At 44.3% G+C, this 27,237-nt stretch overlaps 1 protein-coding gene across 4 annotated transcripts in view; it reads right to left on the bottom strand.

Moving 5' to 3' along the window:
• Positions 1-1,324: 1,324 nt before the first annotated feature.
• Positions 1,325-27,237, bottom strand: part of adgrl1a (adhesion G protein-coupled receptor L1a) — a 154,267-nt gene continuing 128,354 nt past the window's right edge. For all 4 annotated transcript variants that reach the window (XM_084371691.1, XM_084371693.1, XM_084371692.1 and 1 more), the window contains 19 exons: positions 26,225-26,552; positions 24,490-24,783; positions 22,989-23,092; positions 21,838-22,023; positions 21,609-21,647; positions 19,646-19,826; positions 19,416-19,538; positions 18,321-18,529; positions 18,049-18,222; positions 17,249-17,458; positions 16,532-16,752; positions 16,160-16,226; positions 15,902-15,993; positions 15,604-15,772; positions 15,199-15,354; positions 13,911-14,007; positions 10,120-10,242; positions 7,905-7,922; positions 1,325-7,759 (listed from right to left, as the gene is read on the bottom strand). In XM_084371691.1, the coding sequence (XP_084227817.1) occupies positions 6,837-7,759; positions 7,905-7,922; positions 10,120-10,242; positions 13,911-14,007; positions 15,199-15,354; positions 15,604-15,772; positions 15,902-15,993; positions 16,160-16,226; positions 16,532-16,752; positions 17,249-17,458; positions 18,049-18,222; positions 18,321-18,529; positions 19,416-19,538; positions 19,646-19,826; positions 21,609-21,647; positions 21,838-22,023; positions 22,989-23,092; positions 24,490-24,783; positions 26,225-26,552 (3,714 nt within the window). In that variant the 3' untranslated portion in view covers positions 1,325-6,836. The remainder of the gene's footprint in view (positions 7,760-7,904; positions 7,923-10,119; positions 10,243-13,910; positions 14,008-15,198; positions 15,355-15,603; positions 15,773-15,901; positions 15,994-16,159; positions 16,227-16,531; positions 16,753-17,248; positions 17,459-18,048; positions 18,223-18,320; positions 18,530-19,415; positions 19,539-19,645; positions 19,827-21,608; positions 21,648-21,837; positions 22,024-22,988; positions 23,093-24,489; positions 24,784-26,224; positions 26,553-27,237) is intronic.

The following is a 27,237-nucleotide window of genomic DNA, read 5'->3' as shown; positions in this document are numbered from 1 at the left end:
AAAGCCCTGAGATGTCCTTATGAAAGGTTTAGGCTAAGTGATGGGCTTATGTTACGTTATGGATTTGGAAAAACGTCTGAAAATTAGGAAATAAAACTGTTCATCGATTTCTAATGCCGCCATTAGATATTTCAATGTAATGTTTAACTCATGAGCCACAATAATGTAATGAGTTCTTTTGATCTTCACTCGGGGGCCTTCCCAAACAAATAATGACTTATCTGATTCTTTGCAATTAAATCTGCACACTGTTATATTTTCTGCCACCTCATGAATATTTCATTTCCAGAAATTATTTGTGGATAATTGCCGAGTTACATTTTTTGGGTGAACTGTTTCTTTAAGGGAAGCTAGCTGGGCTGCAATAACCCCGACACTCAGGTGTGCCGTCCATAACTGATCTCCAGTTGATCACAATGTTTACGCTCACTCTGGAGTGTACTAATGGTCGCCTACTGTTGTTTTGCTGTTGAGGCTCAACAGACATCTACATTCAGAAGTCAGTATTCAAACGGCAGTTATTAAAAGATTACATCAGGGATCACACCACACTGTATGATTAATTAACCTTGACTGATGCTTTGTAAAACTGGTTCCAGCTGAGCAAGTATGCCCACAGGTCTGCATGTACGTACAGATATATATGAAATGGTTGAAAGCATCAGTGTAGCTGGTCTCGGTAATACTGACTTAAGGTCACCTCAGTGAAACAAAGCCTTTTTTTCCCCCAGATTAGTATTGGACCGGTCCTCTCAACCTCTCTCAGTGCGTAAAGCTCCTACTAGTCCCTGTCCAAACACTGAGAGTGTTGGTGCTGTCGCCTAAACTGACTGCTCGCCTTTTTCTGCCTCTCTTTCATCACTTTGTGCGGTATGCTTTGGACAGAGACCAGTGTTTGACAGCATCGTCATCCCAACCACCAGGTCAAATCTGCATATGCATACAGTGTGCGGTTCAAAGGGGAGCTGACTCAGGAAGGGGCTGCGCTGCTTGGCCTCGGTCCCTCGCTTCCCATGGTACATGAATGAGCAACACAATGCTGTCGTAACCTGCAGCGGACAACCCATGAATAAAACATAACCGCTGTGTCGGTGCTTAAAGATGTCTTTTCATTTCCAGTTTGAATCACAAGGTAGGTAAACTGAAGCTTATATGCATATGCTACAGTGAACGATTCATAGTAATTTCTGCGTGCTGTTGTGCTTTTATCACACTGGCACAAGCATAAGCACACAAGCAGTTACTCTATACAACCACACACACATGTATATAACAACTGAGCCCTTCAGTATGTTCCCAGAGAAATCCTGAAGCATGACCGATGCATATTTTCAATAGTTTTTTATTAATATGTGCTGATACAAGGTCGCTCTGACCTGCGATGACGCAAACACTCACAGAAAGTCATCCCCTTTGGCCCAGACAGCTGTCAAAGCAATGACCGTGAGAAAAAAAAATCAAATAAAACATATAAACATCATTTCTCAAAGAAAACAGAATCAAGGTGTTATATTAACCTCAGTTTACAAATGTCTCAGTGGTACATGATAAATTATCCATTTCATAGAAAAGTCACAGAAAGCTCTGGATATGGTGCTAAATGTAGAACCCCACATGGCACAATGTCTTTGTTTCTACCAGTGCCTACAGCCTGCTATGTTGAACCACGAGCACCCAGTAATTCATTCCCATTAATTTAAGCATTTCAGGGACGTCCAATACTGACCAGGTTCTACTGGGCTGATCTAATTAATACAGCCGTCCCATTCACACTCTCTGTAACCAGCTCCTCTACCTCTGATGACGGACACAGACACATCTGAGGCAGCGTTTCCTGGCCTGTCCCATGAACGATCATGGGATGGAGATCATTGCGGCCATGGACAGGCACATGCAGGCACAGTTCAGCTCCTCTCCCCTCTCTCAGAGACAGTGCACCCAGCGAAGGAAAAGGAAGAAAAGGGAAAAAAAAAAATCATGCCTGTGTATTGTTTATATGTCTGTGTGTCAAAAGATATGATTGTTTTGGACCTTGGGGGTCTCGCTGTAGAATGGACCTCACGGGCTTAGCATTTGGAGAACACCACCCTGCCCCCTTGTCGGTCCCACCCTGTGCATTAAAGATGGCCTGAATTGCTGGCACAGCTCCACGGACACATATTCAACACAGAGGAGGAACAGCACAAACCTCATCACTGGGTTTATGCCGTACCCCTACATATTCTTAGAGCTAATCTAAAGGTACTGTATAGCAGTTATGTGGACACGTAACAAGAGACCAATAACAAAATAGTACTACTTTATCATTGTTTACATTTGCTTTTTAAAAATCTCTATAGGAAAATCCTGTCGCATTTGTTAGCTCTCTAAAAATCTCCATGTGATCGGCTGATGCGGCAGTGGATTCATTTTCACATTTTTCTAAGGAAGCATTCATGAGACTGAACAACAAGCACATCATCTTTCTTCCTCTACAGGCAAATTTAGTTTTATTCTATGAGCGGACTGGAGATCTGACATGCCGGCTTGATCAATTTCAACAATGAATTGATAACCTCTGGACTGCAAACCACCAACAGAAAGCCCTCTGACACAAAGTAGCACCTCCTCCTCCTCATCTCCAGATCCTGCACAGCCTCACTGCCACCCCCCTCAGCCGCAGCCATCTCCTCCCTCTCACTGCCTATCGCTATGAATTTGTGACATCTGTGACATCTCTGCTGATGTTGTCCCCACTCTGTCCCCTCTTGGGCCCATCTTTGCAGACATAATGACCTTCTGCTCCTCTGTTGCTCTTGAACTCGCGCACCAGTTTCCTGCCCCCCATCTCAACCGCTCTCCTGGTGTGACATGCGCCACAAAAATCCCCGGTAAGAAAAAAAAAAGGTCTGTGGAAGAAAGGGTCAACTGCGAGTAAACGGACTGTAGGCCTGCTGGGACCTCTGCTGTCTAATGACAGGCTGAACAATGCCACAGCTCACTCACCACTGACACTAAGCTGCAGGGGTGAGACGGCACTATGTCGAAGGTTGGGCATCCCACCTTTTAAGCAACTTCCCACCTAACCACTGGAGCACACGCATGTCAGGCTTGCCAGCGGCATGCAGCGGGAACTGTGTTAAACATTTGCAGTTAAACGGAGTTGAAAAAGGGAGCAGGAAAGAGAGTGAGGGCGAGTTCACTGCAGTAAATTAGTACCCACAGTGTTATTATAGTAATCAGAGGTTTGGAGGGCTTTGAATGGTGGAGAAACTCCTGTTGTGTGAGCCTCCGTCCAACAGCATGGGCCGCGGACCCTCTACTGTATAATCACTATCATTTACCACAGTACAGCACTCCTCTGCTTATTGAGATATTAATCTGGGATAAACAAAGCTTTTGACAAAACAAATTAACGCTCTCAAAGAAGTGCTGCACTAATGGAGTCCATTGAGATTGATATTAAAATGTGGATGAGATGGGGGGGAGAGGGAGTAAAAGAAAAAGGAGCTGGGAGGTGCTGGAAAAAGAAAGAAGCAGGCCCAAGGTGACGCACATTCCTCCTCTCATGGGGGGTGTCTATCTAAACAGTGTTTCCCCCTGGGGCGCGTCCCAGCTGAGCAGAGGAGATCAGCGTCAGCACATAATGTCAAATACAATGAGGGAGGGACGGAGTTAATGATGATGGTGATGAGAATGATGAGGATAAAGATGATGATGGCCGTCTTGTGTTTCCCATTAACACTTCCACCCTGGAGTGAATTCTTTCATCTTCAGTCCTGCTTGTTAAAATACATTCAGTTGTCCTCAGTTGACCAGTGAGCGCTGCCTCGGTACGTCGCCCCACCACTGAGCCATGAGATCCCTGCTTCACATTGTTCAGCACTGCAGCAGAGCAGAATACATGTGCATATTGTCTTTTCATTTGTAAACACACAGCTCCCAGGGTCAGCTGCAAGTCCAAGTCATGTACCGTCAAACCTGTATTGCACATGTTCCCCCTATGGCTCGAGTGATGATACAAGGGCCTTCTGTCTGAGCCTCATCGTGCTCCACGGCCCAAACAATGTTACCCACACAAGTGATTTGAATAACAAGAATAAATGGTGGCAAATCCTTGTAATCCCTCTCCCTTATCTGTCTTTAACCCTCTCTCTCTGTCAGCCCCAGGAGCCACAGCTAAAAGCTGTCCTTTGGGTTCTCTTAGAAGTGGGACAGTCAGGCCCTAGCCAAATGTCACACTGCAGTGGATGCATTTATTTTCTGCTCACGTTCTGCTCACACATCCCACTCTTTTCGCTAGGCGCAGGTTTACGAGGGAGACAGTCAAAAGAAAAGAAAAAAAATCCAATGCCATGAATAAATCAATGTGAATAAATATTCCAAAAACATACATAAAAACTGATAAATAAACCATAACAAATACCTATAAATACAGCGTAGAAGAAGGCAAAGATTTTTTTTTTTAAAGGTCAGACAGATTCCAGCTGGATGAAAGGAGCCTCACGAGCGTCTCTCTCTTGACAGCTAATTTCTCAAATGTATCGCTTGCATAAGATGGCATATTGGAAACATGTTCCTCCCAATCGGTCAACCCTGCTTGTCATTTTCATGGTATATGGTTATCTCACGTCTCCCGAGGCGGTCTGATTTCTGCCGTCCTCCTCGTCATACCTGAACACCGCGGCAAGAGCAACTTCCATTTGAGGCAGAGAAGTAATGGCAGCTCTCTGAGATGAGTATCCCCCATGTCTGATGTGCATTCAAGTCATGTCACAAAAAATAGTCTTTCAAATGTGTGTGCACGTACAAAAGTCTGGTGCACGGCGCTCGCTCGCACACACACTCACACACACTGGACGCTTAATACACACAACCAGCACCTCAGACACATTCGTACTTACACTCATGCACACAAACACATGCACACAGGAAAATTAATGAATTGTCACATTAGGCTCTGGAGTAATGCTGAAACTATCTTTAAGAAACAGCAAATGCAATATTCTCTGATAGCAAAACAAATGTCATCATTATACATGCTAAAACCCATGTTTGTTAAAAGAATGCCATCTGGTTATATCTTCCAAATAATACAAGAACAAACCAAATCACTTTATGGATGCTGCCGTTCACACACAATGCTTTATCGTGCCTGTGAGGCACAGTATGACATTTGACGACATCTATCTCGCTTGCCCCACACATCCCGCCCCCCGCTGCCTTCGGCAACTCCACCCTGGGGATGTCAAAGGTCAAACATTAACAACATGTAACGGATTATATTACATAAAAATTGTGCCAGGAGTTTTTTTTTTTGTTCCATTTCTCATTTGTATAAATAAAATCTACTACACATTATAATCTGTTTCTCTCTCTGCCTTTCTCTCTCCATCGGACCACAAAGGATTTTTCACTGAATGGCACAGTGCTGGGGCACAAGAGCGAGAGAGCGAGAGATCGAGCAACGGGGGAGAGAGATAGAGTGTATCATTCAGGTCACAACGTCCAAAACATTTTATTTTTTTCTTTTGTTGGTTTGTTGCAGTACAAGAAGTCATTTTTCATAGTATTTGTTACCTTTTGTTGCTTTTGATCATCTGGTGTCTCTATTTACATGGTAGGAATAAAGTAGATTCATGTGTGGTTCCTATGTACACGGTTATACCAATTGGTCGACCAGTGCGTTTGCGACGTTTACAGTCCTGCTTGTCACAGCCACATACAGGAAACAAGTCCACTTCAACTGGCTAGTCTCTAACAGCAAGGTACAGGGGGAGGGGGCGACACTGGTCCGCTCTCGCAGCCCCCCAGAGGATGCAGACCCAAAGTCAACAAATTGAATACTCTCGTCAAAACAATAGCAAGGCAGTCATTTAACTTTTCAAATGCCTAAAGCAAACAACCATAGAGAACAGTGGAGAGGATTGGCCAGTCTTATGGATGCAGTCCTTCTGCTCTGGAGGGGGGGGTGCAGCGCCTCCTCAGTCTCCGTCTCTGCCTCTACTCCACTTCTGTACATAGTCGTCGATTCACAGCAAGAGAAAATGAAGGCAACTACTCTGAATCAGCTCCCACTGCCTGCTAGGAACAAAAGCTCTTGCTCCCTTTTACTTAGATGGAGTACTGTTTTCACTTCTGATGTTCGGTAATGAGCACTTCTGGATGAGTGAGTGTATGTGTGTGTGTGTGTGTGTGTGTGTGTGTGTGTGTGTGCGCGCGCGTGTGTTTGCTTTCTGAATGTTCTAGTTTCTGTTCTGGCTCAATAAAAGATATTTTTGGCAACAATGAAGAGCTTTCTGTGAGATATTTTTCAGGTTATAATAGTGTACTATATTCCCTGTCTCCACAGCTAACTACTCCTGTCAAATGACAACTCGAAAAAGACCTATAGATGGTACGAAAGGGAAATGAGAAAATATATAAAATGATAATCCCATCTCCGGAGGCAGGTCTGAAGAGAAATTACATAAAAAACTTTAACAAAGTTTTAAAGTTTTGAATTATCTGAAGGTAAAGGGGGTGGATCGGTACATTCAGAGTGCTGGACTTGGCCTTAGGGTACCAAAGGAACTGGGGAGGACTGGGATCGGAAAGAGCCGATGAATGCTCTGCTGAAAAACACCTGTCACTCCTTTCCATAAGACAGGGGAGGATTAAATATAAAGGCTGATTCTACAGAGTCAGCCATGACTCCCCCTGAAGGTCACTCTGTTTGCTCATCTGTTAGTTAAATTAAAGTCAAGAGAAAGAAAGGCAACCAAACAAGCAGAAAGTGGAGAGACACGAGAACGAGGCGGGCTAGGAGGCGGCTCTGGCCGTCACATTAGTCCCCAACTTCCTCCTTCAGGCTCCAGTCACAGGCTGGTGACCAGCTGCATCTGTCCGTCTCCCTCGTTGTGGGCAGGCTCCTGAGCCTGGTGGCCCTCCCCGCTCGGTCTCCGGGGTGGGGCCTGGTAGAAGGTCTGCATGGGGGCCCCACGAGAGCCCAGGGCTGGCCTCCCTGAGCTGTAGTACAGCTCTTCAGGGGGCTGGGCCGAACGGGGCACCACCTCCAGGGGCTCAGGACTGCTGTCGGGGTAGGGTGAGTCTCGCAGGTTGGTGATGCTGGTGTACAGGGAGTCACGGGCAGGGGAGTCTGGTGCTCTGTTGCCTCCCTGCCCGCCAGCACTCTGGCCACTGTGGCCGCTGTGGCCCAGGCTCTCGGTGAGGTCGGCCGTGTAGCTCTCTGACTCCTCTGGATCGCTTTGGTAGAGGACCGACTGGGCGCGCTGCAACAGCAGAGGCTCCTCCAGAGCTTTATAAAGCAGCTCCACATCCTGCGGGGTCCGCTGCCGCCCTTCTCTCATAAAGTCCTCGTCATCATCCATGCCAATGGACGGCTCTGGCCTGGCCCCCGTCGTACCCCGACCAACCCCACCATGGGGACGTCCCCTGGCCAGGCTGCCACATACCCTGTCCCCGACGTCACCTCCCCCGCCTCCACTTCCTCCTCCGACACCACCTCTCAGGTTGTTGTGCACAAGCTCAGAGATGATCATCTTCTCAAAGGCGGCGGCATCAGAGAGATTTCGTCGGATGCCTCCGCCTCCCATGGCCTCCGAGCTGTGAGTATTGAATTGGGGTGGGGGACTGTCTCCACCCCCGCCACCGAGGAAATCACAGCTGCCCCCGCCTCCACCCACTGGGCCACTGCGTAGGGAGTAGCTGTTGTTGAAGTTACCATTCAAGGGCAGAGTTTCCATACCACAGGGGTCACGGGCCTTAGATAACGTGCTCTCTGGACACAAATAGAAGACGGAGGCATTATTATTATCATACAGTCAGATTCTAGTGTCAGTAAGAGCAGAAGAATCAATATCAGACAGAAGATTGTGAGCTGGAGTAGTTTACAGTGATGCTGAACTGAGGTGAATTACACTTACTTGGGTCACGGAAAGTTCCTGTGTATCCCAGAGAAAGTCATGTGGGGTGTATAAAATAAAAAAAAGACACTCGTCAGTAAGTGTTCTTTAATGATGCAACATTAACTTGATGAATTCCTTTTTAAGACATTTCAAAAGGGAACCATTAAAGGAATAAAAAAAATATTCTTGTCCATCCACCCCTTTTCTTTTATCTCCGTCTCTCTCACTCTCACATCCAACCCCCCGACTCTCTGCACATTCACAGAACATTAACTCTGATTTATGCAGACTTAGTCCTGTTTGTTTGACATCATATTCCTCCAACATTTACATCGGAGCCACAGAAAATATTCCGGATATTTATTTACTTCTGTCAGTGATACCTGCATACATACATAATTCATACTCGTACAGTAGACGTGATGTTTATTTTACGAGTCCCCCTTCAACACACCGAAGACGTTCGGCTTTTTTCTCCCAAATTACCGTCACTCAGTAAAGCCCCAAAAAACACAACCCAAAAAATCAGCTGCCCAAAAGTCAGAAGTGTGTTCATTTTTAAAATTCAACGTGCAGAATGACTTTAATCAGCGTTCTTCTTCGGTGGTGGTGTGGGTAATTAGACATTGTAATGAAGTGCTCTCCTTACTTCCTCTCCCACTCCCTTCTAAAAATGTCTTGGCTGCCAGGCCTGTGGCCATCAGGCTTGACGTATTGTGCGGAGAGGCTTTAAAATATTTAACAGAAACGCTGCCTTAAATTTCAGTCCTCAGACACGGGGCCTGATACTGAGCGGGTGCACACTCAGCCAGCCACCAGCCACACACAGTGACAGTTCTTGCTTACCAAGTGAATATTAGCACTGTAGTGAAGCAATTACCAGAACATGTCTAATTCAGCAGTTATAGGCATCCAAAGAGTGGTGTGGGACTGCAGCAATGAGATAAAACAGCCATTAGGCTGTTTAAAGAGCCCCACTCTGAGATAGAAGCCAGTACACACACACAGACACACACACAGGCACTTACAGTGAACACTCACACCTGACTGACCTCCACCCAGATGGACTGTCCCTGGCCAGTGAGCTGTCTGATCCCTTTCTATGGCCGTCATGATTTAAGCTGACTACTTTTTCTGTCTGGGAAGAGGAAAAGTGTCCTCGAGATTTCTGGCAGTCACAGCTGTAGCTAAACTTCTAATCAATTTGTGGCTGTTCCCATGAAGATTCAAGATCTGACCAGATGGCTGGTTAGGCTGTAGGCACTGTTTGGCTCTGTTCTGCTCAGCCTAGTGAATCCGTCTGACAGCTACATAGTCGGAAAAAACACAACACACAAACAGGCTCACACACACACACACACATGTGCAAGCGCTCAAATACAGTAGTACGGCTCGGCAATATATCGATATTATTTCATCATTGTGATATGAGAAATTATATCATCGTAGGTTGTGTATATCGGTATATCGTGATGAGGCAGACGTGTTCCTGGATTTAAAGGCTGAATTACAGTAAAGTGATGTCATTTTCTGAACTTACCAGACTGTTTTATTGTCTTTACCCACAAAGTCATTATATCCACACTACTGATGATTATTTATCAAAAATCTCATTGTGTTAAAATTGTGTGAAAAGTACCACCAGTCATTCCTTCATTATTATTGCAATAATGATACCCACAGTGATGGAATGTAGTTGAATGAAGTACTGTACTTGAGTATTTATTACTTCCACTCCACTACATTTTAGATGCGTAGTGTTCTTCACTTATTTTATTTGCTAACTTACAGTATGCTGCATCAGAGCCAAGTAGCACAATTTTAAATCAACTTGTTTTTTATCAGTGATCAGATTTTTTAAAAAGTATTTCAATAATCGAAAAAATGCTAAATATGGGATCTGATAATAGGCCAGGCCGATAATCAGTCAGCCCAAAATATACAATATATACACATATATATCGGCATGTAAATGTAAATATATTTATACATTTATGAAGTGCTTTTGAGGAGATTTCAAATTATCAACACATACACTGTGTATCGCTATACAGCCTAAAATATCACATTAATATTTGATGCCTTATACTGTACAGTAGTGAGTGTGTGTACTGTATACCCAGTGACAGAGTAACAGACAGAGGGACGATAAGCTGAGCGCATACTGCATACACACACATGCTGACAAGGCTGCACACACACACACACACAATGGAGTATATGAGGAGCTAACCGGTAGAGTTGAAGACGCCAGGTGAGGGCGGGGTGAAGCTCTCAGCCAGCAGAGTGTTGTAAGGAGAGGTACCAGTACGAGTCTGCAACACCGGGTTCGTCAAAAGGTGGTTGCCCATGGTAGCTGCGAGACACAAACGTAAGTATAAATAGGCTCTTATCTTTTCCTCGAGTGTATGCAAAGCAGGCACAAGCAGAAACACTTTTCACAATAGGTGTAACGTTTGGAAATTTCCACACTCAGTAATAACATCTGGAATCATAAAAATATTTACTGTTTATTCAGATGGGGCTATTTTTGTTATGCTGGTGCTTTCTGCAGTAATGCATTTCACAGTGTTCCCCTCGATGTTTATGCCTGCTGATTGTAACCTTTGAGTAAAAATACAATTGCAGGGGAAAGGTACTGTTTGGAGCATTGCCATTCTTTTTTTTTTTTTTTTCCTCTGGCTCCTGACAATGTAGTCAGATGGGGGAGAACAGTAATGCATGCCATTATGTAGTCTAGGGGGTGCAGTCATTGAAACACAGTTAATTTTCCAGTGAAATGTGAATGCCACTACAAGACAAATATAATTCAAAGAAATGGTGCACTGAGAATGTTGTATAATGCCCATGTATGGCTCTAGCCTGAGGCAACTCAAACAGAAATGCCATGAAATTAAAAATAGGACAGCATGACGGAGAGTGGTCCAAGGCAAAGTGCAACCTTCAGGTCTCACGCCTACCGTTCATCACACAGCAAGGGAGCAGGGAATGCTAAAAAAAAACATAAAATATGCACTCACGCACAGCTATTTATTTGTCATTTTCCCCCCTCTCACACTTCCCCTGTCCATCTTTCTGGCATGCCACACAAACCCCTCTCCCTGCGTTCTCTGGCTCGTTCTGCGGTGTCTTGACTCAACCACATTTTCTCAGTTCCTCCTGCCAGAGTTTTTTACAAACAACACTAAATTAGGTGGGATTAGCCGTCTGTGTATACCTCATAGGAATATCCTGTAGAAAATTAAAGGAACTAGCTTTAAGTGGGGAGAGAAAGTAGGGCAGGGGGAATCATGGGAGGCTGTGTGTGTGTCTGTGTGGTTGTGTGTATGCCGTCTTTTGGACACATTACTATTGTCAGGAAGAGATTGCGGTTCATAAAGAAGTGAAGTGGAGGAATCAAAGCGATCCGAGATGCCAGTGATAACGGCGCAGCTTCTCCTCTCCAGATTTGGCCTCTTTAATTACTCCTCCATGATAGCGCCTCTCTCTGTATCTCTCTTTTCTTCTCCCTCCCTCCCGCGCTCCCCTTTCACTTTCTGCCAACTGACAAACTTTTCTCAGAAGCACAGAAAATAAAGGCTTCACAGCACAGTTGCTTGTGTTTGACAGCACAACATGGAATGATCCACATTGTGTCTCCACCAGGCCTGGTGATTGCTCTATCGTGACGAAAAAGCTCTGGAAACCGACCCGCCCGACCACACACGTACACATACACAGATATCACACACACACACACACACATACGCACACGCGCACACACACGTGCACGCACACACACACACCTTTCATTCATCCTGCTCACTGGTGGCACCCCTCTTCCTCACCCCCTGCCTTGCTCCTGTCACTCTCCTCAATTAGAATAATTACCCCCTGTTCGCTCACACGCTAATCAGTTCATTAAAAAGAAAATGGATGAAATTAGCATAGAGAGTGACGGCTGATTTAGCAACTGCCTCTGTGTCATCATCAACAACACCCCCCCCCCCCCCACCTCCACCCACCCCCCAATCCAGAACCTGAGCCAACCTTGATTGTGTCTGTGTCACTGAAGGATGCGGCAGTGACGCCACCAGTTGCTGAGGCTGAGACAATCAGTGACTCCACACACACATTTCTCACTGCTCTGGGTCTTAAATAATTGTAAGTGCGCTGTTCATGCGCTGTGTCGAGTTCAGAGGGGATGTGTGCGTCACTGCATTCAGGCAAGAAGAAAAAAAAAGTGTGTGCTTGGATGGGATCAATACAGTGCGACTACAAAAAAGGCTAAGGGGAGTTCAAACGAGTGCTGGAGATTTATAGTGCATTGCTTTTACAGTATTTTGCTATAATACTGGAATCACAACTCTGCAATTCTATGACTTACTTTAACTAACTTTTGTGGAAAACAAGAAAAGGAATCAAACTATTAAACTAAGTGTCAGACTTACTGCAAGAGACCAAGACAAAACTGGTTTAGATTATTACTATAAAATATAAATCAACTAATTAATCATGATGTATATAATGGATTAAGTTACCCAGCATATAAAAAAATATTAGATAATCTTAGGGCTATTGTATCAACTACAGATTGTTGTTAGCGCTCATCCACAGACACAAAGAGTATAGTCAGATCAAGAGAGAGAGGCGCCGCTCTCTCTCCTTCTCTCTCTTGTGTTGAGTGAGAGGCGTCTCATCAAACTCTGATCAAACTGACAGAAGTAGACAGTGCTGATAAACTACAACCCAAGATTCTGTTACTACACTGCCTACCCTCAAATGTTTTCAGAAACATATTTTAGCATACTGTGTAGCTGTAATAAAGACAGACGGTGAAACCAGAAGCGGTTGCCGTATTGTAATGTGAAAATGGAGGCTGAAGACTCCAATCACACTGTAGAATTGCTGATCAAATATGAACAACGATCCTGTTGATTGTCTATTTCTTGGCTTAAACGTTTTCAAATGAATGTCAGCAATGAGCAGGAATATATTTATTGGTCTGGTGTGGTGCAATGCATTCTGGTTGTTGTAGGTCTTCTACCTTTGGAGCAAAAGGGAATAACACAGCCCTTTTTCTCTGTTTTCTCTGGTCATGTTGCACCAATTTCAAATATATTTTCACCTTTCTACTGCATAGACACCCTGTTTTATACAAGGGACAACTTTCTAGCAGGATATACTTCTTTAAGGGGAGACACCTCAGGTGGACAGGGTCACATTTTAAACAAATAGATATAGCCATGACACTTGAGCAGTTGTTTACTTTATCAAAGTCAATAATTTGTTTGTATGAATTCTGAAATATTATGTTAAATTAACTATGATCCATTATCAAATTAAATATTTAAAAAATAAATGTTTTCACCTGTAGTCTCTCCCCTTTATTGAGATTCTGAATGCAGGACTTTTACTTGTAACAGAGTATTTTGAGACGGTGGTGTTGCTACTTTTCACTAAAGTAAAATATCCTTTTCTTCCACTGAATAGATGTGATCTAGCCTGTGATTAAGCTCAATTAGTATTAGTGACTTTACATACTCAAAAATAATGACTACACTTAAATCTGCTTAATTACAGTAACAGGAGTTCATTGTGTAGGTTCAGGCAGGAACATGAACTCACTAACACCAACAACACACCCACACACATCATAACAGTCTTTGAGCTCAATATAGTTCTGCTGCTGCTGCTAAGTGCTTTTACTGACCAGCGGCTGCCACTGCATCACAAACTGAAGCTCACCACCTACCTGCCGTACTACAACCATATGCTATTCAATGTATTGCTGTGAGGCAATCTGAATCAGCTCACCTTAACACACCTGGCATGTGAACATATATTTTGTCACCCTGTGCGCTGTCATATGTGCACATTTAACACTGAATAACAGCGCTTTGCCTTGGCTCTATTCCCACGATTTGTTTGTTTTTGTGTTCAGTTGTGTAAATCTATATGAGTGTGTGAGAATCTGTGCGTTTACGCTTCCCCTCTGTTAACTTAACGGAGGGGAAGCGGAGCAGCGATAGAGGGAGGCCTCACCACGGTTGAGTGTCGGGGTGCTATTGATATCTCCCGCCATGAAAGAAGATTCCGTCTGCTTCCGAACCGTGTCGTTCCACATCCTGCGGATCCGACTCTGGAAGAAGGAGCACAGCACAGCGCAGTGAGTGGCAGCAAACAGACAACAAGTTAAATATAGAAACGCGGCGGGTAGACTTTGTAACTCAGTGGGGCTGCTGTAATCAAAACTGTGGGGCTCGCTCTAATCCGCAAAGAACAATAGGCAAACACGGCAGACAAAGAGATGGAGGCGTTAGGTAAAGAGCCATGCAGCTATGTCATGTTATCACGAGGGGCGCTAATAAACTCGAGATGTGTAAGACACGATCGCAGTGGCTGATACGATTGTTATTTGAAGCGTCTTATTAAATTGTGGGAAAGCTTGTTTGTTGATCGTGAGGACAAACATCAATGTGTGTGTATACTGTATGTGTGCATCTGCTGTCATACCCAATATTTCCAAATGTCTTCTATGGTGCCTGTGTCTATATATAGTGCATGGACTTCAAAGGATTGCTTTATTAATGAGTCATCCACTGTGGAGAGCACAGGGCTGCCAGTAATGGATAGAAACATTAAAGTAAAAATTTCACAACAGAGGTGAGCACGGAGGCTTATTAGACCACGTTTGCAACAGAAACATCTTGTCATATAACATGATGTAACATATTTTAATATTGCTCTGCCACTGAGAACAAAATGTAACACTGGTGTTCACATGATGCCTTTCTCACTGGCAAACAGAAACAATGTGACTGTGGGCTGAAAAGTGTGTTAAGTAAATCTGGGTGCTTCACAAAGTAATCGGTGAGTCATTGGTATTGATCAGCAATCAAACCCCCGCAGATACACCCATTTTGTTCTTCAGAATTACATAACAGACCTTTAAATGAGGGAAAAGATACACCGGCAAGGTGAGGAAATTTCTCTTCATTTCAAAGCTATTTGTTTTGTTTTGTTTTGACACCCTTTTTGACACTGTTCTTAAAAAATGTCAGATTGCACCAAGAGAGTCGTTCGATTCGAGGAAATTGATTTTTCGTTTCATTCCACTGAAACAAGCTGATTTCCACTGAAAAACAAGTGAAATCATTTTGCCGCACAGGCAGATTTGGTTTTCATTTGCTCAAAGAAAAAGGCGATTTTCGAAACTCAACAGTGGTCTGATTGATGTGTTAAGATGAACAAACAAGCGCATGTGCACATTGTGTGTGAACTGCTTTTGTGTGTGCCATTGTTTGTGTGTGTGGGTCTGTCCCGCCCGCACCTGTCTGTGGGCCGCTGCGTGGCGAGCTTGGCTGCCGCTGTAGTAGCGGTTGTTGGCACGCAGGCCCGAGTTCTTGAGGGAGCCGTGGGAGCTGGTGGTGGAGGTGCGACTGCAGCAGTAGGAGTGACGCAGACACTTACTGTACTCCTTATGGACCTGTAAAAAAATAACACCACCAGCACAGTGGGGAGGTTTTAAAGCCACTCATAAACACAAACACTTAGTTTCAAAAGCCTGGACCCAATGTGGAGCAACAGAGGCTGTTAACACACAGCAACAGCAAAATGTAATTACTGCAATCACTCTCAATGTAAATGCTGAATATCATCCATCCAACCAGCCATGTATCTCAACAACATTTCATCTGCTTATTCATAATTACAGCGTCTAGTCTTGCACTGTTACCTTCTTTTGCAGGGCACAGTGGAAGATGAAGATGAACATGCCCTGGAAGGCGTTGAAGGTGGTGAACAGGTAGGCCATGATAACCGTGTTCTCATTGATGAAGAGGAGACCAAATGCCCACGTCAACCCCAGCAAGAAGAGCAGAGCGATGGCCCCCAGAGCCCACGACCTGATGGGAGAGGACAAGGAAAAACAGAGAAAGTGAATCGAGTTGAAGCCCGTCTTACAAGTTTGTTTTTCTTGAAAAACAACCATTTGTCCCTAGATATATGACTCTAATTGAATAACTTAAACTCACTTAATGTTATCCAGACGGCTGGAGTCGGGTTTGAGCGCTGATGAGTTGCGGACCATCTTGTGTAAAGTGATCATGAGGAAAATGAGGTTGAGCTAAGGACAGAAGACAGGAAGAAGCAAATAAACATGTCTGCTCCAAAAATACTCACTTTGAACTTTTAATAACCTCACACAGCAGGCATGGTGAAACACTTTTAGTTTGACTGGGTAATATCAAAATAAGGAGGGGAATAATACTGTCTGACAGTAAAGCTAATACCATAATAACAAATGAAACAGGTCCAATGAAGCTCCAGATGAAGTAGTTATCCACTCGCAGCCAGCATCTGGAGTGGCACAGAGGAGAAGACAAGAGTTACACGCAACTAAGCTCACGGACAAATACATACACACTCAGACACATGCACACACACACACGCACGCACACACAGTCAGGCACTATTTCCCTGTCTCAGCGGATTATCTTATGAAGGCTAATCATCAGGCTTTTGCTAAGTGTGTTCAGAAAAGCCAGTCCGCGGGGAGGTGCAAGAGCCGTTCACACAGCACTGTATATTACATTTCCAGCTGGGGGAATAACATAATCCTACTTCTCAATCTGCAGGTGCAAAAGGCCTGTCTTCACACGTACGCTTTCTTGGTCCCATAGCTCCTGTAGTCTATGGCCGCAGAGATGCCCACCACCAGCGCGGGGAAGCAGTATCCACACAGATAGTAGTACTTTTTGCGGGAGTACTCGCTCTCAAAGACCTCCACCAGCATGAGATAGAGTTGCACACCCTCCAGACACATCCAGGAGAAGGCAGCCAAGAAGAAGAAATGCAGAAGGCCAGCAAAGATGGGACAGGCGATCTAAACAGCAGCGAGAGACGGAGTGGAGAGAGGAGAAGAAGAGGGGGAATGAAAAGGAAATACAGCAAGGAAAGAACAGAGTCACTATCAGGTAATAGTTTTGGACATTCAGAGAGGAAAATGAAAAGCTGCCCCTTGGGTGACTGGCTCTTTGCATATTATTGAGTGGTAATTCATTACTCAGCGCAGTAAATGTTTTATAGAGTAACGTAATGACACACTGCCTCAATTTTAGTTTCACAGTCTCCATTCAATAAAAAAGTTGTGTTAGCTGTAACTCTCTGTGTCATTTTCAAGTTGGAAAAACTAACCTGATCCTGTTATTCACTTTCATCAAAGGTCACAGCTGTGTCAACTGAGTTTTAAAGGAGGCGACGTGCTGCAGCGCAGCAGTAAAAATGGAGTAATACATCTCCCTTCTAAAAAACAAAAACCCAAGCAGAGCTCTGTTCATGAGAGAAATCATCCCTGGCAGGTATCAGACTACAAAACTCACATGGTATTCAGTCTTGTCGATGCCTATGAGGAAGAGCAGCTCCGCGATGAAGAGGTTGATGCAGAGGTTCTTGTGGATGGTGTTGCGGTCGGTCTGCAGGCCCCGCAGGAAGCAGAAAGTGGAGATGCAGATGGCTAGACACACTAGGGAGATGACAATCCCTACCCAGGTGATCACAAACAGGATCAGTTCATGCATTCGCCCCTGGTACTGAAGTCCGGGTGGTGTGGTGTAAAAAAAAAAAGGTGAGAGGTTGAGAGTATGGAATTGGGACAAAAGAGAGGGCCGAGGGACACAGATACACAGCAGATCCAGACAAACAGAGAAGGAAAAATATAGGACAAGACAGCGGAAAGGGAGATGAGTACGGAGATAGATGGGAGAACAGTGGAAGGAGGAGACAAGAGGGGGATAGATAGACAGAACAGGGGGGAGGGGAGAGAAAGAGGAAAATTGCTTTATTTAATATTTGTAAATATATGCAAGGAGCTAAAGTGTAGAGACAAGAGACAAGACGTCCTGGAAAAAATACATGACATTCAAATTCATGTGAATGTCAGCTAGAAGTAGCAGGACATGAATTTGTAAGCGTGTGCCTCCCCGAATGTCGGAGTGAAAGAAGGGAAAGAGAAAATTCAAAACAAAGAGCTTGTCAGCCTTGAGAGGATACATTAATGTGCATGTGTGTGAGGGTGTGTGACTGAGAGTGAGCGAACGCTAATGCTCGCACGAATGAACGTCCGCATAAATTATCCTGCTTCCATTTTAACCGTGTGCGCGCCACGCCCTTGTTTACTCACATCGGGCTCGTGGTGAGCCATGAGCACGGCGAAGTTGGTGAGGTGGCTGCAGGAGCAGGTGGTGTGCGTGTTGTTGGTGTCGAGCAGCCTGCAGCCCTGCGACGACCACTGGCCGGTCATGGAGCGCTCGGAGTAGTTCCAGAAGGAGCAGTTTGGGGTGTAGTAATTCTCCAACTGCGGAGAAAAACAAAAACAGAAGATGGGATGAAGGAAAATGTCGATTGGATGTGTCAGAATGTAAATTAAGCATGATAAGGATTTCATTTGGCTACCTGTAGGTGTCTGAGTGTGAAGACCACCGGCTCAGTGAGAAACACTCTGCTGGACTCTTTGTTGATGGAGGCAGCAATAACATGGGAGTTGACTGCCAGGCGCTTCCTGTCGTGGCTAGGCCCGTCCACTTCCATCTTCACTGTGGCGTTCTCGGTGGACAGGAAGGATCCCAAGTTCTTATAGAGAATGAACACCACCTTGACTTGTCCTGCACATGGAGGGAGAGAAACGCAGAAAGATAAAGAGAGAATGTGAAGAGAAGAGGGGGGGAAAAAAGGCAGATGTTGTTTTAAAAAGGTAGATACGGACAGAATGATAAAGGGGGGAGGAGGAGGAGGGAGGGGGAGAAAAAAAAAAAAGACCAAATACAGAAATGGGGGCATAATATGGTAATGGCAGTGAGAGTGACAGAGATAGAGAGCGGGGAGTGACAGGGGGAGCGAGAGGGAGACGGAGAGAGAGAGTTAGTGAAGGTTAGAATGATGGTAAGGACCGTTTCATTTTGACTGGTGGAAGAGAGCGAGATTTAATGTGGAGGGCAATGGAACATTCATCCCTCAAGCATTCACAGATCTCTTATTATTCCATATGAATATTTCATGTGCGTTTGTTTCAATCATTCTAATCTCGTTCCCACTGCAGAGCCGAGCGGAGACAGAAAACAGAAAAGGGTATGGGATGAGGGGCCCATGGAGGGAGGAGGGGAGTGCTGGAGAGAGGGGTGGGGTGACAGAGGGGGGGCTAGAAACAAGAGAGATGAGAGAGGGGGATAAGATGGCGGAGAGACGGAGCGAGGGAATGGAAAGGGGAAGAGAGGGAGTGCTGAGATTGCTCTGTCAGACTGGGGCCGATTGTAATCTACACGCCTCTCCAGCTATTCTATTAAGACTGCTGTTAAGAAACCATCAAGAAAAGAAATTGTCTCAGCACTTTTGTTAATCTGATTAGCCTATTATTATGAACCAATAACTTAGTCAACTGCATGCAGATTGTTTTAAGCTTGCATGAAAATGCAAATGGAAACACAGGAGTGGGTTACGCAGGACAGTGCAATTTCTCAGGGGTGATGATGGGGTTGCTCGAGGGCTGCTGACCGTTTCGACTGTACTGTTTGATCGTGGACGCCGAGAGCTGGATGGTGCTGTCGCTGGCATAGTTCTGTGGGAAGGACAAGTCCTGCAGGTCCATCTCTGTGTTTAGAACGTGCACCTCCAGATCTGATGGAGGAAAAAAATACATTTTTTTTGAAGACCTCTTCGCTGTCAAAGACGTAAACAACATCGTGCATTCTACATAATTACCACCATTTGTAATGTTTTCTTACCGATGCTGGGCGCTCTGTCTGAAAAGCGATTCCCATACATGTTGTTGGCAAGCAGGAAAGCTCCTTTTTCCAGGACGTCCAGTAGCATGGTGGCAGTGTGGGCCTGCTCTGTGCTGTTCATGTCCTGCCACGATTCCAGCGCCTCAGGACGCAGCAGGTTGTCCACCGTCTGCACCACCGCCTGACACGGGCACGAGGCAAAGCATTCATTACTGCTGTTACTGGGAACATTTTACAACAAGGTTGCAAAAAAAATCCAGAGCAGCTCACAAAGAACGAAGAACAAACAAATCAGCAACTAACTAATAATTAATGAATAGCTCATAGCTGGTTACAGATATTTGATTATCTGAAGGAAAAAATAGAACGATTCCTCAGTTCACTACATTAGAAGAGAAACAAACAAGCACAAACTTGCAATAGACACGTTCACGCATTCAAATGCACAAACAAAAATTGAATCAGTGTGCATGTATGACTTTCTACTTTCTTTGCTATGGAGGAAAAAATGTGGCAGTATAAGGGTGGAGAAATCTTTGTGGACCGACTCAGTGAGCGACCTATGGAGCTGCTGGTAGTACTGAAAATCATGAAGTAAAGATATTTAGTATAATTCTGAGTCAATAAGGAAAAATTCATTAAGAAAGTGCTTAGAGTGCAGATTCACAGCTATCTACCAATCATTAAGCACTGGTTCATGAACAGAGTGTGTAGCTATCTGTTCCCAGTTTTCAGGAAGTGCCATTAGCTATTCATTAGCTATTCACTAATTAACAGTTACCTCTTGATTGCTTTGTTACCCATTCCTCGGTAATTACTCCTTTTTTGCACCATATTGTTAGGTGTAAACATATTACTTGCCCACCTCAAAGTACAAAGTCAAGACAATTTCACTCTAATTTCCCAGAAACTCACCACTCCCCTGCACTACATTTATTACTGTGCTATGTCAGACATATCACCATTCTATTTCACACTTACAATTCATTTAATGGCAATTTTGATGGTTGTATCAGCTATCCAATTTATTGGAGTAGCCTGCTTGATGAATCATGTAATTCTCTTGCTCAGGCCTCTCAAAATGAAGGATTGACTGCTGCGTGGAATAAAGAGCATTGCTGTTAGCAAAATGAATTTTGCATCAGAATGCACTCCATCCGCTACAGAAGAAGAAGACAGAGGGTGTTCTCGGTTTATCCCTTGAACAGCATTGTTATGCCGAGCTACCTTGCAGCGAGTGACAAAAAATAATGGTCAGTTACATACTACACAGCAGCTTTTACATTCATCTTGCACCAACAGAGATCAGAAGATGTGGTGTCACATTACAGTATGCTGCAGGCAGGTCAAGACACACAAAAGACTGTGTGCTGCAGAGTGCCGCATTTCATCATTAGAGAGGAGCATACACAAGGCCTTTTCATGATATTACATTACAGCTTTCTCAGAACCACAGATATTGCACAAATATTGAAAAAGCACAGAAGGGTATAGTAACACAAACGGCTGCCTTTCATACTATCGTCAAATTGCATTGTTTCAGAGCCACGGATATTGCACCTTATTGTGCAACACAATGAGGCCAAAGACAATATTGTTAGGCGCAGTCCAACAAAGATTATGTCAAAGAGAGATGACTCCCACATTAACTGAACTCGTACTTCAAACAGAAAACCTACAAATCAGCTTTCAATCCTCTAGATATTACAACACCAACATTTAAATACTGTACACGCCGCCTGCCAGGAGTTATACCAAAACTTACTCACTCTGCTCTTCAGCACAAACCAGAAAAGTGATGATTCCAAAGGCAATATAAATCATAATACAGAGCACTGAGCCAAAGGAATCTCATCCACAAACCTAGTCTGCTCAAGGATTTATCTTCCCTCAGCTATTCTAAGTCACAGAGCAGTCCTACTCCACAGGCATGTAAAGCAGGCAGATAAAAGAGAAAAGCTACCTGGATGTAGGCTCGACAGGTACGCTCTCGCTTCTGGAGCTGGAAGGCAGAAAACAAAGCCAGGAATTAAAACAGCTAAACAAAAAAAAAAGCCCTTAAATTAAAAACTCACTCGTCCTTGCATGTGCACTAGGGGGGTAAATTCACATTAACCTTAGCGTCCTTTTCTAATTCCTGAATTAAATATAGGAGTGTGTGTACTTATGAATGTGTTTACGCTTTCTTCTACCTTGTTGTAGTTCCGTGCAGCCGACTCCTTGTTTCCGGGCCTCAGAGCCTGAAGCTGGGCATCGAGTATGTCCAGCAGCTGCTCAATCAGTCGCACGGACGAGCTGACGTCTCCGGCCTGGATCCGACCCCGCGTGTGGTTCACCAGCTCTCCTGCTATGTTGGCAGCATTTTCACCGCTCTTTATCTGCACACAAACACAAACGCGTACCTGTTTACATGCAGCGATGGTAATAGCATGATAGGATGGATGCTCAAATTGGTTGGAAATCTGTTTGCATGGAAACTAAAAGAGTTTGTCTCAATTCTAATAAAAATAAACCTCAGTTTGCATGCTATTTGTTAAGTAATCAGAAAAAACAACCATTATCAGCCCCTCTCCCATCAGTGTTAACAAAGATGGCCCTTGTAGAAGACATCATGAGTTTTTTATTCTCCCAAGTGCTGTTTCACTTGCAAATCACACCCTTAGCAAACACTCTGCAATTGCAATTGATTTTTGCCAAAAGGAGAAGGTATAATGGATTCTTCCAACGATGTTGCTTTTAAACGTGAGGCTACTTTCAAGGCACATGCATACACTTCAAAAACCTATTAGAAATCCGGTCAAGGGTATGCATGGCTAAAGAATCAGGGTTTCCTCCTGTGGAAAAGTAGCCACGCAAACTCTTTAATTCATTTATATGGACTTTTCTTAAACAAGTTAAACGCCAACATTGGAGCTTAATCAGATCACTACAGTGTATATAGTAACACAGTTTATCAATTTAAAGCTAAGCTAAAATGATTGTGCATCATCTAGAGACCGTGATGTTTATTTACTGCACAGGTATAATGCATTATATAAGATTATGATGAAGAAATTGAAATGGCAGAGTACTTTGCAAGCTGTGAGGCCCTCAGTCTGATTTTTTTTAAAAATAATTGAACCTAGCTGTAATTAAAGTATATTAGTGAAAAAAGGAGAGTTAATTAAGTATCAAGAGCAGATGCCTTGTAATGAAGGGCCAGTCGAAATGAGTCTGTATTTTAATCAGGCCAGCCTTGGAGATATGTTAATGTGTGTGTGGAGGTGGACGGGGAGGATATGGGGGCAGTGGGGCAGAGGTAAGGGACAGACCCATGGCCAGGGGGTACGGCTCCAGGTCTCACCTTCTGGGCCACCTGGTTGACCCACGGGGAGGTGCAGTTGCTCAGGTCAGGACCCCGCGGGTTCCACGTGGCCTGCTCCGCCAAGCACTGGAACGAAGCAATGCCTGGAGACGAGCAAAGGGAGAAGAAACAGGACGAGGGAGAAGTAATGGAGAGATAATAAGCGTTAGGTGCCTGCAATTAAAGGGGAAAGTGTGGAGGAGAGGGATGACCACAAAAAAAAAAAAAAGTGAGATAGAATTTTTTTTTTTCACCCAAGAAAAATGGAATGAAATGAATTTTAAAAATGCAACACTCAAAGTGTTTGAAGATGAGAGGGGAGACGGAGGGAGGAGGTAGAGTAAAAAGTCTGAGAGAAAATGGGTCAGAAGTGGAAAAGGTTTTATGGAGTGAGAAAATGAGGGAAGAGAACGAGAGAAAGAAAATGGTAGGGGCGGAACAGGCTTTCATGCACTAAAAGGAACGGGTTTAAAGGAACATGTGCAGACGTACCACATGGCATTTACTGCGCACACAGACACACACCAAAGACATCAGGTATGATCCCTCACAGTCAAACAAAAACACCTGAAGGGGAGCATCTTCCACCAACCCTCAATTCCAGCTAGCTTTTTCTGTTTAGCTACGAGGGTTCAGAGAGAGGACAGCATGCAGGGATAAAACCAGAGAAGGGTCTATCTGCCGCTGCTAACACAAATAACCGACGTCAAGCCACAAAGACGAGGCAGAAAAGAGAGACCACATAGAGAGAGAGAGATAGACACAGAGCGGAAGAGCAGAGACGACAGAGACAATGCAGCAACGCTTCACAGTTGTAGAAGGATCAGAGCAGATGTGGCGTTGCATTTCATACCCCCTTTTTTCTCCATCTCCTACTAATTTTTTTCTCCCCTCTCGCGCTTTCCTCTATACTCTCCTCCATCGACCACAGATTGGGTTTGAGAGCTCTGCCAAGATGCGGCAATTAAGCCAGCTGCTAAATTAATGTTACTGTCGTTTCTAGAGAGAACATACAGAAACTGCAAAAGGCGTTGGAGAGGAGGATGGTGTGGGGGTGATGGGGGAGTCTTTTTTCTGTGACTAAATAGAGCTTTTTGATGGCTGCATGTTGAGAGGTATAGAAACTAACATGAAGGGAGGTGAAGCCTGTGTTGTCTAGCCTTTCATTTCATTATGCGTTACTTTCAATCGGCTCTGTTTCTGCGGGAGATGAGCCTTTCATTTGTGGAGGACAGGCTTTCATCTGTGAGTCCTCGGGGACTGTGCCTGCTGGTGGGACCAACGCAGGGACAGAAGAAGACAACAGTGGAAAAAAACAAGTGTGAGAGCACAAACATGCTGATCACTTGGGCACGTGCACAGAGATATATTGCACGCACCAACACCCACATGCATGGAGGACATACTGTGTGAGCACACTTCAACATGAAACAAGTTGTTTGTTTCGTGGAGTGGAAAAAAAGCACACACGTTTAAAAATAGACCATGCAGATGTCCTCACCTAGAGATCCTTTGGGACACGGCCGGTCGACTGTTTCTCCTCTCTGTGTGGTGGGCCACTGGACACCACGGACCAGCTTGGACTCACAGACGTGGGGCTCCGGGCCTTGAGGAGGGCGGGGTGGCCGGCGGGTGACAGGAACAGTAGCAGTGATCGGTCGAAGATCAGGGTGCTTGTTGATGGAGCCGATTGGGCGCGAGGTGGGGGCCAATGGGCGGGCGGTAGAGGGGCTGGCACTGGAGGTGAAGGGCCTGGCTGGAAGAGTGGTGGTCACTTGGGTGGTTGTCAGAGGACCTGAGGTAACCCGACAGAGAGAAGAGACGGGAGTTATGATGAATGAGACCCAAAGTGAGTTAAAGACATTTAGAGTGGATGTAAGGGATTTGTTAGAGAGCAGCAAAGCCCAACAGCAAAAAAAAAAAAAAAAAGAAGAAGAGAAAAAGATCAAGAGAGTGAAGGACACATGCATGGGAATGTAAGATATCTCTCAGAAGCTGAGTTCAAAAGTTAGCCTGACAATAATTGGGGTGACAAATACTTTTTTGAGCCCCTCAAAGCCTGCTCTCGGGAGAGACGAGGAGAAGCAGCGAAGGAGATGGAGAGAAAGCATCATCACAAGCCAGGCAGAAGTAAATAATTGATCAAATGTATCAGAGAAGTCACCATCACTAACAACCAAACCTAATGCAAAGATAAAAGCAGCACATCACAACTACAAAATCCTAACTGATCAAACGCAGAGTCAGCGCTCAACTCTTTGAGTGCTGCCGCCTGTGCGTCTCTGCCTCTGCTCGCTCTGGGCCTAATCCGAGCTTTATACAGGCCGCTATGCAGCTCAGATATACAACACATCCAAACCTCGCTCTCATATTGATGGATGGCCAAAATGCAGTGTGGTGTTCTCATTTCATCCCGCTCCATTATCATTTCAGAATGACTTTTTCATTATCCATGACACGAAGTTGAAATGAAGTGATACAGCAGTCATACCTGAGAGGCTGCTCTTTATGGTAACTATGGCTGCGGCTGGAAATACAATGATTTGATATTCAAGGCGCTCAAATGTCAGATAAGAAACACTCACAAGCACATTCTGCTTGGGCTGTTTGAAGTGCTCCTTGATCAAGTAAAAAGCATTTTTTTTTTTACAAAATCAAACAAACATTATTCATAATTTATTAAGTCTTTTTCATAATTTCATGTTCTAAGAATAAAATGAAAGAAAAATGATGAAGAGAAATACAGTTGGTGCAAGACATTAAAGATATTTGTAACCAGAGTAAACCCTTATATGGGACACTTTTACAGATTATGCTCAGCAAACACTAAAAAGTCTGTATCTCATGTAACTTTTTTGTTTTCCACCAGAGATGCACAACATTGGATTTTGGCTGATATCTGAAGTGCCAATATTTTCCTACTCATGTTGGCCAAAATGCTGCAAAATACACTTTTCCCACCTTTTTTTTTCATGCCTACTTATATCATGATGGCCCTCTGGCAGATGCACACATAATGCTTTTCTAAATGTACACATTCATCGGGCACTCCTGAACTATGCGCATCGCGTGTGCATAATTAAAGCATCATCTTATTGGCCTGTCATATTGGTAGAAAGGTTCATTTCGGGCAGATGCAGATATTTCATTTTAAATCCTTTAAAGGTTTGCGAGGCAGAGATGCACATGCCACAAGCTTTGTGTTTTTATGTGCTTTCTGTGGGATTGCTCCTTACTTGTGGTAGGGTCCGGTGGTCCAAACTCCAGCGAGTAGCGCAGCACATTATAGTTGTTCCAGACATAAAGCTGGTTGTCTCGAGGGTTGTAGTCCACCGAGGAGATATACTGATAGGGGTTGGGGAAAGGGATGTTGACAGGCTCCTCGCGGGCATGGTTGGTGTTGTAGGCGTACAACAACACGTCGCCGCCTGCTTCGCTGTCATCGTCCTGGTAGACGGACCGCACTGCATAAAGCACACCGCACGCCATAAAGGCGTTGGATGCCATCCTCTTGTCGAAGCTGGTCTCCCAGGTGCCTTCAAAGCGCAGCGTGTAAGGGTTCACCTGTAGGCAAAGAGGAAAAGCTGAACTCGCCCAGGACTTAATGTATAAACCATCATACAGGGAAGCTTGAAGACAGTCATAAAAGTAGTGTTAAAGGCTAAAGAGGAGGGCTGACTTGCATTTGATTTCCTGGTATTTTTATTTCTTTCTACATGTGCGGTTTGAGGGTGTGTTGAGGCTGTCTTTCAGTAGCTCATTAAGTGGAAGTCTATTGCACAGAAGTAGCTCAATGGTTGGGAAATTATTAAACTTCCCAAAAAATAACAAGAATCGAAAATGGCCAATAAAACTACATGTTGTAATGAAGTATCTATTCAGTCCCTTAAAGAAGAAACATGAGGCAACATGTCTCATACTACGCATATTTACACAGTCATACAAATGGTAGTTCTGAATAACAATATAAATGTTTATAAGTGCCTGTAAAAACATTTAAAAAGTAGTTAAACGCTCAGCTGTGGGGAGAAAATTGTATTTGCCTTCCTGCAAAGCTGCTTCTGCTCAATATACCTTCACACTGGATGCCGAGGCATAATAGAGCCCTCATTGTGTTTGTTGAACTCTGTGTAAGTAGAAAAAATAATAAAACTCCCCCAGAAACCAAACAATTCCTTGATTATGAAAGTGATCACTTTCTCGTTTATTACTTTGTTGCTCTGTTTTCTACACTCTCATAGCTCATGCA

This window comes from Pagrus pagrus (genome assembly GCF_965226575.1).
Source record: "Pagrus pagrus genome assembly, chromosome: 13".
Classification (NCBI taxonomy): Eukaryota; Metazoa; Chordata; class Actinopteri; order Spariformes; family Sparidae; genus Pagrus; species Pagrus pagrus.
The sequence above is the reverse complement of the archived record's forward strand: the minus strand, read 5'-3'. Positions and strand labels throughout refer to the sequence as shown.